This window comes from Peromyscus maniculatus, chromosome 10, assembly GCF_049852395.1.
Source record: "Peromyscus maniculatus bairdii isolate BWxNUB_F1_BW_parent chromosome 10, HU_Pman_BW_mat_3.1, whole genome shotgun sequence".
Classification (NCBI taxonomy): Eukaryota; Metazoa; Chordata; class Mammalia; order Rodentia; family Cricetidae; genus Peromyscus; species Peromyscus maniculatus.
In genome coordinates, this window is record NC_134861.1 from 60356654 (window position 1) to 60371614 (window position 14961).

General features: G+C 43.8%; 1 protein-coding gene across 5 annotated transcripts; it reads right to left on the reverse strand.

Moving 5' to 3' along the window:
* Positions 1-5751: 5751 nt before the first annotated feature.
* Tlr6 (toll like receptor 6) lies at positions 5752-14499 on the reverse strand. 5 transcript variants are annotated; one of them, XM_076546335.1, is made up of 3 exons: positions 14402-14499; positions 9514-9733; positions 5752-8631 (listed from the first exon to the last, which is right to left on the reverse strand). In XM_076546335.1, exon 3 carries the CDS (start codon positions 8596-8598, stop codon positions 6178-6180), a length of 2421 nt encoding a protein of 806 aa, XP_076402450.1. In that variant the 5' UTR covers positions 8599-8631; positions 9514-9733; positions 14402-14499; the 3' UTR covers positions 5752-6177. The 5 variants fall into 5 exon arrangements, with proteins under 5 accessions (XP_076402450.1, XP_042141954.2, XP_042141955.2 ...); XM_042286020.2 differs by having other exon boundaries at positions 9475-9733; XM_042286021.2 differs by having other exon boundaries at positions 5752-8647; positions 9475-9733.
* Between the last annotated feature and the right edge of the window lie 462 nt (positions 14500-14961).

Here is a 14961-nt window from a genome sequence, read left to right on the forward strand (position 1 = left end):
TTTCTTGGTTATGGTCCTTGTGGCTATGGTGGGATGGAATCTTAACACAGCTTCAGTTCCTATTTTTCTAATGCCGAAGGGTGTTGAACACTTTCCAAGCATTTACTGGCAGTTTGTATTTCTGAGAATTGTCTGTTGTGTGCATTAGCTCATTCAGCCCAGCGAGTTGGGCTCTTTAATGTTTATTTAATTCTTGTGGCTCTTTATAGATTCCAACTATTAATTCTATATCAAATGTGGTGTTGGCAAACAGGTTTTCCCATTCTGTAGACTGTCTCTTCACTTTGGTTATTGCTTGCTTTCCTGGGCAGGGGGTTTTCATTTCATGCAATCCCATTTGTTGGCTCCTGGGATTGTTTCCCAAACTACTGGAATCCTTTTCCATGTCTGTATCTTGAAGGGTTTTCCTCTAGCACTCTCAAGGTTTTAGGCCTTACCTCCGGGTCTCTGAAGCACTTTGAATTTATTTTTGTGTAAGGCGGGAGGTATGGATCTAGTTTCATTCTTCTACATGTGGGTATCTAGTTTTTCCTGTACCAATTGTTGAAGAGACCACCTCTCTCTAGTGTCTGTTTTTGTGGGGGTTAGTTGGTTTTTTGTTTGTTTTTATTTTTGTTTGCTTGTTTATTTGTTTGTTTGTTTGTTTTTCAGCTTTGTTTTGTTTCGAGACAGTGTCGCACTATGTAGACTTGGCTGACCTGGAACTTACTACCTAGACGAGGTTGACAGGTTAATCTCAAACTCATAGAGATCAACTTGCCTTTTCCTCCAGACTGCTGGGATTGAAGGCATGAATCACTCTGATGGTCTCCAATGCATGTTTTTGACACCTTTGTTAAATATTAGGCATGGTGGAGCACCATATTATACTTAATAATTTGTGTTCGCTGAACCATGATTGGAACCAACTTGGTTATAATCTATGGTCTTCTTAAAGAATTTATGAATTGGATCTTATCTTATTGATCTTCTTGAATTTATAAAGCAGAGACTAAAAGAGAATATAATAACCATACTAGAATAATCAAAGAGGTAGTTTTTTGAAAATTAATGGGATAAACAAAATGCTAGCCAAAACTGATCACAAAAAAGAGAAAACCTAAATTAATAAAATTAGAGAAGAAACAGGGTAGATTATGGTATATCCCAGAGAATTATTAATGAATATTTTTGTTTTGGCCTGTGTTATGTATGTGGTATATGCATGAGCCTCTGTGTGTGTGTGTGTGTGTGTGTGTGTGTGTGCGCGCGCATGTGTGTGGGCATGTGTGTGTGCATATGTGTGCACATGGGTGTGAAGAAGGCCACAAGCTGATGTTGTATGTATTGTGTAATTACTCTTTACCTTATGTTTTGAGACAAGGCTTCAACCTGGAGCTTGAACCTGGAGCTTTTGGATTCATCTAGTCTAACTGGCTCTGCTTGCCCCAGGGGTCATTGTCTCTGCCTCCCAGCACTGGTATTACAGGGCAGCCTCCACACTTGCCTGGCATTTATGTGGGTAATACATATCTATATTCAATTCCTCACACTTGTGCAGCAAATGCTTTGCCCATGGAGCAGTCTCTCAGTTTCTCCATCCTCATCAAGGAAAACAATAAAAACTCTTATTAAAAAAATAAACTGAAAAATCTCCCAAACTTTTAAGGAAGACCTAGTACCAATGTTCCTCAAACTGTTTCATAAAAGAGAAATATTAAGACTGTATTTCTTCTACCTCTGTGTATTCATATCTTCTACGGTACCAGACTAATATCATAAACTGTCTTAGTTTGTGCTTGTCTTGGAGAGTGCCCTTATTTACCCACCGATTTTAAAGGCTAGTTTAATTGGGTATAACAAACTTGCTTGGCAATTACTTACTTTCAGAGTTTGAAATATACCCTATGGTGGTATTGTGTTCCCCAAAATATTGTGCACCCTAATAAACTTGTCTGGGGTCAGAGAACAGGACAGCCACAATATTAAACATAGAGGATAGGCAGTGGTAGCACACGCCTTTAATCCTAGCATTCCAGAGGCAAAGATCTACCTGGATCTCTGTGTGGTCAAGGATACAGCCAAACATGGTGACTCATGCCTTTAATCCCAGAAAGTGAGCCTTTAATCCCAGGGAGTGATAGCAGAAAGCAGAAAGGTAGATAAGGCATGAAGACCAGAAACTAGAAGCTTTTAGCTGGTTAAGCTTTTAGGCTTCTGAGCAGCAGTTCAGCTGAGATCCACTTGGATGAGGACTCAGAGGCTTCCAGTCTGAGGAAACAGGATCAGCTGAGGAACTGGCAAGGTGAGATGGCTGTGGTTTATTCTGCTTCTCTGATCTTCCAATACCTGGCTTTAGGGTTGATTTTATTAATAAGACCTGTTAAGATTCGTGCTACAATACCCTCCTACATTTCCTGGATTTTAGGGTTGCTGACAAGAAATTTGATGTTATTCTGGTGTTTGTCTTTGTGAGTTTTCTCCTTGCAGCTTTTAGTATGGCTTCTTTGCTTTGTGTTGTTGACATTTTGTCTATAACACACCCCAGAAAAGGGCTTTCCTGGCCATGTCCACTTGGAGCTCTAATTGCGTCTTGATTTGAATGTCCAGATTTTGAGAATTTTTGCTGTGACTTCATTGAATAGATTCCCCGTGCTGTTGGTGTCTACCTCAGCTCCTTCTCCCATCCCACGGATTCCTAGGCTCGGTCTCTCAGCCATGTCTCAGCGTTCTTAGAGGTTGTGGGCATGCTCATTGTTTCTCCAGATTGGTATCTCAGGGCAGTGTTTTGTCAGCCATGTCCCCCATCCTCAGTACTCTCTCTTCTGCTTGGTTTAGTTGATTAGCGACACCCTCCATTGTGTCTCCATTTGATGTGTTGAACTTTGTCATCCCCAGCATTTTTTTCAAAATCTTACTTCCCTTGCTGAATTTTCTTCCATGTTGTTAGCTTTTTCGTCCATATTGCTAATTTTCCTCACCCTTGTGGCTGACGTTTGCTTCTCTGTTGCTGCCTTACCTGGCATTTTGTTATCTTCAGTAGCTTTTAAATTCCTACTAGTTCATTGAAAGTTTTGTACAACGTGTATTCATCAAATCCATCCCCCAACTCTTCCCAGATCCACTTCCCCTTCCCTAACCACCCAACTCTGTGTCCTTTTAAGAAGATTCTTCAAGACCATTTGAAGTTGCTCGAACACTCTTGGATGTGTGGTCGTTCACGGGAACGTGGTCAGTCACCAGGGGCGACACCATTTCGGTATCTTTGTATTCCACAGGTCACCTCTCTCGTCGGATCTCTTGGAGGGCCGTGTTGCTTGGCTTTCCCACACTTCTTGTGTCCCTGGGTTGTGATTTTTGGGTCTGCTTGTTTGGATAACCTCTGGTTTTATCTGGACATCTTCTCATTGAGTAGCGTGTGCCTGGAGGCAGGATCTCCGGTACCACTTCAAAGGGGGGAAACACCCACCCCCCTGCTGTAATAGCAATGGCATCAAACATCCAAGACCTGGAAACACACCTAAAAGCAGGTGTAGCCCATTAACACATCATCACCTATAATCACAAAACTGAAAATGCCACACCAGGGGCGTCTTCTGTCCACACTTAGGTTTCACTTTATTGTATCACTGAGCTTTTTTCCTGTTTATTGACAGTTTGTAGCTCTTCAGTGACTTATTTGTTCACCTGATATAACTGTTTTCATATCGCGATCATAGTTTAGTACCTTATTGTACATTCTCCATTATGTTACTGACATTGGCCCTTCCAACTCTGTGCAGACATTTCACTCCCTGCTCATCTTTCTACTTCATGATTTTTTTTTGAAACAATGAATCTACATATTTTATGTCAATAGATTTCCTCGGTTGTTGCTGCCATTCAGCTGAGTGCTGATGAACTTAACAAGACTCAGGTTTGTAGCATTTGTTGATATTTGGAATGCTAGCGGTCCCTCCACAGCTGATGCTGGCTGCCAGCTGATCTGGCTGCAGAATTGATGGATATTTAGCAGTTGGCCATGACTAGTCTTTACAAGCTGGCTGTGGTGGTTTGAATGAAAATGGACCCCATAGGCCCACAGGGAGTGGTACTGTTAGGAGGTGTGGCCTTGTTGGAGTGGGTGTGGCCTTGTTGGAGAGGGTGTGGCTTTGCTGGAGTGGGTGTGGCCTTGTCGGAGTGGGTGTGGCCTTGCTGGAGAAAGTGTGTTACGGGGGTGGGCTTCGAGGTTTCAGATGCCCAAGCCAGACCCAATGTGACTCTCTCTTCCTGCTGCCTGCTCATCCAGATGCAGGACTCTCAGCTACCCCTCCAGCTGTGTGCAGCCATGCTTCCTGCCGTGATGATGATGGACTAAACCTCTGAACTGTAAGCCAGCCCCAACTAAATGTTTTCCTTTATAACAGTTGCCGTGGTCATGATGTCTCTTCACAGCAATAGAAACCCTAACAAAGACACTGGCTCCAGCGTGCCATTGGCATTTTATTTGTTTGTTTTTGAGATAGAGTCTCGCTGTGTAAACCAGGTTGGCTTCAAATGCAGAGATCTGTCCTCTTCTGCTTCCCAAGGACAGGGTTAAAGGCATATGCCCTGCTACTTTGATATTTTTAAAGTTCTTTCCTACAACTAGATCAAATATCTATATCTATGTTTTTCTCAAATGAAAGTTCTTAGTAATTTCAATTTTTATTAACCAAATAAAACTCTTCTAAGACAAATAAGAACACACAAATAAGTGAAAAGAAAACATTAAGTCCCAAATAATCCCACCACATTTTTATAGCATCAGTGGAGATTTTTTTTTTCTCTCTCTCTCTAAACCTGTGAGCATGCTTTGGCTCTTCATGCCTACTGACAAACTGTTGTTCAGAAACTTTTACCAATCTCCCTATACACACACAGGAGGGAAAAGCTCAGTCAAAGGCCAACAGGGATCTCCAGGACTCTCTGAGGACCGACACATACCATTGCCTTCTTTCTTGCTAACATGAAGCCATGTAGACTCCTGCTCACACTGAGTCCATCTGGGAAAGGAGGAGGGGGCGGGAACGCTCTATGAATGATGGAGCATTTACTTAAAAAGGATGTGTCAACATGAGAGTGGACAGCTAAGCCAGATGAGACTGAGCTGCCTCTGACTAACAAAATGAGCGCCACACCCATCCCTCAGCCGCATCATGGCTTCCGTTCAGGTTCACCTGAGTCCCTGGCTTGGGGACCTGCGGGCATGCAGAGTATCATGGCCGTGGGGGTATGTGATGGAGGGGTGGTTCACCTTATGATGATGAGAAAGCGGAGAGAAGGGGGTGGGGAGAGAGAGCACACTCATAAGCTAATTGTGGTGGTTCATCCCTGTCACGAAGCGCTTGGGAGGCTGAGGTAGAAGGGTCACACTGAGCTCAGGGACTAGCTGAGCTACATATGCTCCGACACTGACTTAAGAACAGTAAGAAAAATGAGTCTTGAAGAAAACACAGCCTTCAGAGACATGAACCTAATGACGTACTTCCTACAATTAGGGCCCCCATCCTACTTGTCCATTCAGCTGTAAGCTCAGCAGTGGGTAGGTCCATTGATTAATTTAGCACCTTCATAAACTACTTATAAATAGCACTATCAGATTTTCCCCCAAGGCCTCCAAGCAGAAGCCTTTGGGGATGTTTTATCTCCAAACCATAGGTGCTAGTTTTTTTTGTTTTTTGTTTTGTTTTGTTTTTTTGTTTGTTTGTTTGGTTGGTTGGGTTTTTTTTGTACACTTGTCACAAGCTAGGGTCACATTTGGGAAGAAAGAACTTTAACTGAGAAAATATCTCAATCAGATTGGCCTACAGGCAAGCTTGGGGGGGGCAATTTCTTGATTAATATTGATGTGGGAGGGTCTAGGCCACCATGGGTGGTGCCACCCCGGGCCTGCTTCAGTTCCTGTCTCCAGATTCCTGCTCTGAGTTCCTGCCCTGACTTCCCTTCATGGGAGACCACAACCATAAGCCAAAAAAAAAATAAAAAATAAAAAAAATAAAAAAATAAAAAATAAATAAAAACCACTTTCTTCCACAGGATGCTTTTAGTCATGTTGTTTATCATGGTCACAGAAGCCAAACCAGGACACCATACAAGAAGTACCCCCAGATATGGACTTAAAACCACAGTGCTCATCAGAGTCCAAGTTGACATGTTATTAAGTGGGAAATCCAAGCTTCAAGTCTTCACATCTTCTTCATTGACTAACGTTAACTTAGGAATAAAAGAAGCTCTAAGGTTGGCCCAAAAGAGCCCATGTTTGCTCTTCTCCAAGGGCCATTCCAAGTAAGTCCGCTGTGCCATGAGAGCCCGCAGTTTGTGGTACCTACTGGGAATGTTGTCCTGGAGAATGGGCTCCAGCAAGATCAGAATTAAGTTATCAGACCCTTCATGGAAGAGATTGTGATGGGCAAAGTAGAGTTCATAATGGCACCACTCACTCTGGATGAAGTGGGGAGACAACACGAAGATGGACTTGTAACTCTTCTCGATGAAATGGATGATATTCTCCACAATGCTCTTGCCAGGGACAAAGTTTCTCTCATGGAGGCAAACCCGGATGTCATCTTTCTCTAGGTTTGGTAGTAATTCATTCTTCACCCAGGTGGAATCATGCTCACTGTATGAGACAAAAACGTGAAACTGGAAATTCCTCTGGAGTTCCTCTATGGGGATGTTCCTGGCCCTGTGCCGGGTCTGTGTCCACTGAAACGCCATCCTCAGATACCAGGGCAGATCAAAGCGGAGGCAGAGGAAAGTCACGATGGCAGCCAACAGCAGCAAAGTGACCCCAATGGTGACAATCAGCAGAACAGTATCGCAGGACAATGCAGACATGTGGAAGTCCTGCAATAGGGTCCCCTTAGCGCTTTCTGGGGAGTCACAGGTGTAAGAATCAGGCCAGCCCTCTACCACTTCTCCGGATACTCGGCCTATGTTTTTGACAAATTCTCTCAGCTCACATGTACATCGGAATGGGTTGTTCCCTGCTGTTATGGACCTAATCTTCTGACAGCTCTGGAAGAAATCTGCTGAAGGTTGGGAAACTGAATTATGCTCAATAACCAGCACAGAGAGGCTGATGAAGGCCTCACATCCAGGAAGGTCCGTTAAAGAATTGGATGCAACGTTGAGTTCCTGCAAATCTTCTAACTTAATGATTTTTTGAGGGATGCTCATTATTCTGTTGTTGTGAAGGTCAAGGACCTTGACCTTGGGAGGCAAGCATCTGAAGACAGAATCAGTAAGTACATTCGAAGACAAATTTAGCACCAATATGCTGTCAGCCCAAGTGCATGTTCCTTCGTATGCACCAGAGTCCAAGGAATTCAGACTAACGTCCAGAGTTGCCAGAGAGGACATATTCTTAGTCATAAGACCTACCTTGAAAAGGCTCTTCAAGCCGTTCTTTTGTAGGATAAGTGTCTCCAATTTCTTTAAGGTGGAGCAGCCTTGGAAAACACTGTCGGTGAAAACATTCTGGCTGAAGTTCAGAAACACAAACATGCTTGGGGACGGAGGGCAGAGCATGTGGATGAACGGTGTGTCTGAGATGGTCAGCTTCCCGATGTTCATCTCAGCAAACACCGAGTACAGTGCATCCTTTGAAAAGATGAACACCTCATTTGTCACGTGCTCGATTGTCAATGCCTTCAGTACCGTGTCGGAGTAAATAAAAATTTCGCTATTAATGCTCTCAACTATCGTTAAGTTGTAAATGTTGAGGTACTCCACTGGTCTGGGCCAAAGGAACTGGAAAAGTTCAACCAAGCATTTCCAGGTTGTTTCCATGTGGTGGAGAGTCAGATTTAATAAGGTTGGACCTCTGGTGAGTTCTGATAAAAACATAATTAACCTTTGACAGTTTCCATTATTCAATTTAATATTACTCAGTTGTAAACATCCCAAGGCATTCACAGATATGTTCACCTCCGCAGAGAACAAGCTATTTGGATGGAAGACCAAGTGGAGAGCCTCGGTGTTCAGAACCTGAAGACTTTCTCTCTCGCCGTCTTTTCCATGATAACCCACTAAGTCCAGAAGAATGTAGCTTAGGTGCAAGTGAGCAATCGGCAGCAGATCCAGGGTTTGGAACTTCGTAGCACTTAATCCCAAGAAACTCAGCTTCGTCAAGTTGCCAAATTCTTTACACACAGGCAGCACGTCAAAGTCATTAGATGAGAGGTCTAAATGCTTCAAGCTCACCACAGGATGGCAAGAGATGCTCCGCAACTGATTGTGGGAGACATCCAGGTATTCTAAATCTGGGTTGAACTTGAACACACCGAAATCAAGTCTCTGGATCCTGTTATGGGAGAGTCTCAGAGCCCTCAGCTCTGGCAGGAAGCTGACGTCGGACACCTGAAGCTCCAGTATAGAGTTTTGAGACAGATTTAAGGCTTTTGTTCTTGGTGGCAGGTCTTTGGGGACATGAGTAAGGTTCCTGTTTGAATAGTCTACCGCGAACTCAAGTGACTCAGAGAACTGGATCATGCTTCTGACTATGAAGGCCAGGATGCAAAGGAAATGAAAACTTCCCAGAACAGGTTCTCTGTCTCGGGTCATGTCGCAACCGCTATCCCAAAGGGTCCTTACCATTTTCTCCACAGCATTTTTACTTGGGTTCAAGCTCTAGAAGTAAGAGAGACTTTAAGATGAATAAAGATTAGGTAATGCCTTTTAAGCTTCCATTTCCCAGAATCCCAAGTGCCTTCTTTATCCACTCCAGCATTCATCACTATCCCATGTTTTTATGAAGTATTTTCTCAGTCTGTGGCTAGAGGGGACAATATGAACTTTTAGTGATTATGTGTCTTGACTAGTGTGGGGGCTTCCAAATGGATTCTTGGGAGGGTTTGCCTTGGTTTCACAACCAAAACTCTCTCAGGGCTAGAACAGCCTCCTGGGTGGTGTTTGTCAAAAAAAAAAATTTGAAGACCCAATACAGGAGCTGCAGCCACCTGAGCCAGAGGTAACAGAGCAGCAGACACAGAGGCTCATTCCATTTGTCCTTTTGATGCCAGAGACTTATTTTTAGTCTCTGGATCTCACCTTTTGACACAGGTTTCATAAACAGGAGTATGTATTTCTCCAACAACTACTAGCCTAGGAGCTGCAGACGGAAGGAAATGAGATTCAGAGACTTGGAAGTTCTTGCAGTTAACACAAAATGGGGGAAGAGAGGAACTGTGTCAAAGCACGTGAGAAAAGCCAGCCACAGTGATGCAGGATGATCTCTGCCCTAGAAAAGCCCAGGCAAGGGGATTGAGAGTTTTCAGTCAGCCTTGGCTACATAGGGATAGCATGTTTCATGAAGAAAAGATAAAGCACATGGAAGAATCTAGAAGGTGTGTGAGGCTAAAGTACGTCAGCAATAACTATTTTTTTCAGAGCCCAGAAGGTGTCACATGCATCACATCAGGTCACAAACCCTGACGTACATATCAGTGACATCGAGTAATGCGAAAAGATTACCTGAATGAGACATGGAGGAAGGTGCACAAGCCCACAGACCTCATGTTTCACTGAGGACGAATGGCTGAGACAACCTGGCCGGCTCCACCTTCGGGTTCTGTTTTATACATAAAATTTTTTGTGAGCTTGGGGCACAAAAGCAGGCATTTCTTAAATAGAGGCTTGGATTGCAGAGTAACCGGGAGAAGACTTCATCCAGCAACCAATGGGAGCAGATGTGGAGACCCCGAGCCAAACATGAGGCAGAGCTCAGGGAACCCTGTGGGAGAAGGGGAGGAAGGATGGTTAGAGCCAGAGGGGTCAGGACACCAGGAGAACAAGGTTCACAGACTCAACTAAGCAAGGCTCACAGGGGCTCACAGAGACTGAAGCCACAATCAGGGAGCCTGCATGGCCCTGAGCTAGATCCCCTGCATCTATGGTACGGTTGTGTAGTTTGGTGTTCTTGTGGGAATCCTAACAGTGGGAGTGGGGGTTGTCTCTGACTCTTTTGCCTGCTCCTGGGACCCTTTTCCTCCTATCGGGCTGCTTGGTCCAGCCTTGATATGAGGATATGTGCCTCATCCTAGTGTAACTTGTTATGCCATTAAATGGAGCAGGAATGGTTCCGGGGGAGAGGGGAGGCTTGGGGGAGGGGCTGGGAGGAGTGGAGGGAGGGGAAACTGTGGCTAGGATGTAATATATGAGAGAAGAAATTTTTTTTTTTTTTTTTTGGTTTTTCGAGACAGGGTTTCTCTGTGTAGCTTTGCGCCTCTCCTGGGACTCACTTGGTAGTCCAGGCTGGCCTCGAACTCACAGAGATCCTCCTGGCTCTGCCTCCCGAGTGCTGGGATTAAAGGCGTGCGCCACCACCGCCCGGCTCCGAGAGAAGAAATTTTTAAAAAAGGTTAGTGTGAAACACGGAGTGGGGGGAAGATGGTCATTATACAACTACAGTAACAATTCAAAAATACATATGCACATAGGCAAAGATGAAGACACAGTGACTGATTGTGTATGGTCAAATTATAAAGGAGTTTGTCTTATTCTTAAATTTTACTTGTATTTTTCACATTTTCAAAATTCAAAATTAACATATTCTTTCCTCAAATAATCTACAAAAATATTAATATCCTATAGTGTGAATAAAGTCCAGTATCACAAGACAGAAAATGCACATTAACCAAATAGCGTATGGTTATCTAAGTGAGACTTCTGAGCCTGAATTAGAACTTGATTCAGATGGATTCACTGTGAAAGATGTTTAAGGGAGTGACAATAAGAAGGACCAGGCATTAGACACTCTGAAGACACAAATGGCAGACCAGTGAAGTGCTTCGCTGAATAGAATGAGCATAAGAAAAAAAATGTCCTTTAGACATGTAAAAACAGCTTAGTCAGGAAACCCCAGACACTGTCCCTAAGGCTGTACCTGATAACCAGAGCCTAGTCATTTCACTCACTCAAGGTAACCAGACACGGTCCTGGAACCCCATGATGCCCACTGGGCAGTATATAAGTAGAGACACCACCTTGATCTGCCCAGCAGCTGGAGAGTCTTCCTCAAGATCCTGACCCTTGAATTAGAGACTTCTGCTAGAGACTGGACCTGACCTTCAGCTACGATATGTCACACAGGTGAGCAGCCTTAGGGAGACAGGCTTGGGACCATAGTTAGGAATTTAGAGTGTAGCCTTGTACGATGGCCCTCGGCATAATAAACTATAACTTTTGTTATACTAACTACGGGTATCAACCTTCTTGTTTGTGACGGTGAGCAAAGGCACTCGCTGCCAAGTCCGACAGCCTGAGTTCAGTCCCTGGGACCTGCATGGTGAAAGCAGAGAACCAATTCCCCAAAGTTGTTCTCTGACATCCATACCTATGCCATGGCATGTGGACACATGAATAAATACACACACACACACACACACACACACACACACACATGCGTGTGCTCGCACGCACACAAACACATAAACAAACCAACAAACATATAAAAAATTGGGGGAGAGGGATATGGTGACACACTCCTGTAATACCAGCATCTAGAAGGCAGAGGCAGGAGGATCAGAAATTCAAAGTCATCCTCGGCTACATCGGAAGAAAGAAAGAGAGAGAGAGAGGAAGAGGGAGGAAGGGAGGGAGGGAGGGAAGAAAGAAAGAAGGAAAGAGAAAGAAAGAAAGAAAGAAAAAAAGAAAGAAAGAAAGAAAGAAGAAAGAAAGGTTACTTTTAATAATATTATTGGCTAAGTAGGAACATATACTTTTATTTAAAGACACAGAATAAACATTTTGCAATAAAATGTCAGAAGTTGTCTAACTTGTTTTTTTACATATTTAAGCACAAGATAAAAGTGAGTCAAGGGAGAATATTCCTTAAAAGATTTCTTTAAGTGGGGCTGTTTCTCATCTGCCAAATCCAGAAAAATGCAGAGACAAAGCACCCAACATCAGTAGTGGGAACTACGAGAATGACTCTCAGTTACTACTCAGGCAGGAAAGAGAAATTAGTACCATTTTATTGGGTGATGATAATTTATGCAAATTCTTTTAAAATATGCCTCTCTCTATGTTGGCAATCCTACTGCTAAGCAATCACTGAAATCTCACAAAGGTAAGATTATGGGAATGCTCATGATGTGATGAAAATTGAAAAGATAAGAATGGCTAGTGTAGAAAGCGATAACTCGTTCATAACTTGGCACAACACACAGCTTCAGATACTGCATTAAAAAAAAATCCTGCAAGCCGGGTGGTGGTGGCGCACACCTTTAGTCCCAGCAGTCTGGAAGCAGAGGCAGGTGGATCTCTGTGAGTTCATAGCCACTCTGGTCTACAGAGTGAGTTCCAGGACAGCTAGGGCTACACAGAAAAACCCTGTCTCAAAAAACAAACAAGCAAACAAACAAAATCCTGCAATATAACATCAAGTGAGTGGAAGGTTACCAAACTGCATATGTACCGAGAGTCTAATTGTAAAAATGCAAATTATAACTTGGCACACACAAAACCTAGGGGGGGTGGAAATTATGCCAAATGCTAATGGTAGTTATGTCCAAATCATAGCTTTAGTTTTCTTATACTTTCAAGTATTTCTAAAATTTCAAAAATTTAACATCTTTTATAATTTCAGAATAGCATCTTACAGTCATGTAAAAGTTGTTTTGAAGGATCCCAGCATGGAGAGGGGAGGTGGTCATAAAGTCCCCCCTCTAGCTGAGGAACTCCTGGCAATTGACAGCTGTTGGGGGAGGGGGAGGAGGAGGGTCAGTTTTCTTTCAGGGTGGAGCCCTTAGTAGGTCTGATGAGCTCCAATGGAGCTCAAGGTCACGTGCCCAAGAGTATATGGACAGCACAAATTGGACTTGATGGGTTGAGGAGGAAAACAGAAGACTCTAAGGTGGGTGGGTAGGGGAGAGGGGTGGAGCAGGAAAGAGTTGGGAGGGTGAATACAATCAAAATACAGTGCATGAAATTCTCAAAGAACTAATGAATTAGAAAAATTTTAAATCCACTTGAGATATACAACTTGTGTCAAGTTATGAATGAGTTGTCGCTTTCTACACTAGCCATTCTTATCTTTTCAGTTTTCATCACATCACGAGCATTCCCATAATCTCACCTTTGTGAGATCCTCTAATGACCCCTTCAGTGATTGCTCGGCAGTGGGACTGCCAACATAAAGAGAGGCGTATTTTAAAATGAAAATTTCACACATAAATAAGCTTGCTTGTATTATTTATAGTATTAATACACACATAAAGGGGGCCAACCTCTTCAACACAATGGTAGAGAGCTGATATTCACGGATGAAGTCCCATCCTACAAATTCCTCTGATAGCTTGTGTGTCTTGTCCAGAGGACTGTCATTCAGCCACCATGTGGCCATAAGGACACATATCAGTCCTGGAGGTTGCTCAAAACCTCAAGCAGTTCTTAGTACACGTTCTGAGAAGCAGTCCCGAACCTCAGTGAATGCGTAGTTGAGGGGGTGGGACAGAGGGACGATATCACTGGAAATTCAAGAGTTTATGTTTTTAAAAGGGAGTCTGAGGGGACAGGAGTGAGAGTTGAATACAGCAAACAAAAAGTGAAAGAAAAAAAAAGAACAGTCAACACGACTCCTATTTCAAAACCAGAAAAGGTGGCGGGTGGAGGGAGTCGCTGTGAAAATTCGAGCTATGAGAAGCAGAAGGGTAGTTAATAGCCATAAGCAAAGGCGTGCATGAGAAGAGCTTTGTCGTTAAGTCCGTCAAACTTTGGGCGGAGGAAGAGTGCTGGACTCAAGTTACGGAGTGTGGGAATCTGGTCTCAGTCACTTCCAACCACTTAAACAATGTTTGTTCCGAGTCCCCTTTGGACACGGGGCACGGTGGGAACTAGGGATGGGGATATGAAATCGCATGGGAGTGACTGAAATAGTCTTTCCTCCAAAATGCTCATGAATCAGTGAGAGGTGCCGAGCAATTAGAGATCATAGCACCACGTGACTGGGAAATGAAACACTGTTTCCATACATCCAGCGCAGACAGTATGATGTCAGGACCACAAAGGACTACAGACTTCGTGAAAGGAGAAAACAGCCCCAAACCCCGGGGTGTGGGGGACAGACAGACGGGGGGGGGGGGGGCGGGAGGGGGGGAACGGACAGTCACACACACACACACACACACACACACACACACACACACACACACACACACGTCGGCTCACTTCCTTGGCTACCGAAATGCCAGCTGTTGCCTGTCTCCCGTTAAGTCCCACTGCCCTAGGTACTTCAAAGGACAGCCCCGCTTTAAAACACCAACCTCAGAGTCGTTCTGCAAACATTTCAAAGGAAGGTTACCTATTCCCTGCACGGCCCTTGCCATTTTCTTTCCCATTTGAAGCGTCAACCCAATAATTTGGAAAAAAAAAAAAAATCCAGAAAAGCCTTCTTACTTACCAAGACTTCCTTCTCCGAAGAGAAAGTAACCTCTGAAGTGCTCTGAAAAAAATAAGTGCTTGACCAAGCCCAGGCCTTAGCCCGGGAACCGCGGTGCGTGAGCGGTTTGGCGCCATCTCTTGGCCCTCGGTGGAATTACCCCACGTATAAAATCATTCCAAAGCAGAGCTGCAGTCTAAATCAGTATCTAGATCCTCGAAGCATCTAAGCAAGCAAATTATGAACGTTTGGGGATTACTAGAAATATTTATCTAAGGTACGTTTCGTCTTCCTTGCGTTTCCGGGCTGAATTTTAAATCACTATTAGAATAGGAAGTTACGAGACTCGGTCAGTTCTCTGCTACCACAGTCCTTCACATTTGTCCCCCAAATCCGCTGCTGCCGTTCAAGCATGTTTTGAGAGTCCTGAGACTGACAGAGACACTTTAAAAATAAAATAAGGCACCTGGTTTTCTGTTTGGAAATTTTTGTGGTTGGTACACATTTAGCCTGACTTCACGGTCTGACGAACATTTGATACTATTGGGTGTTCTTAGTTTTAATCCTGGACGAGCAAGCAA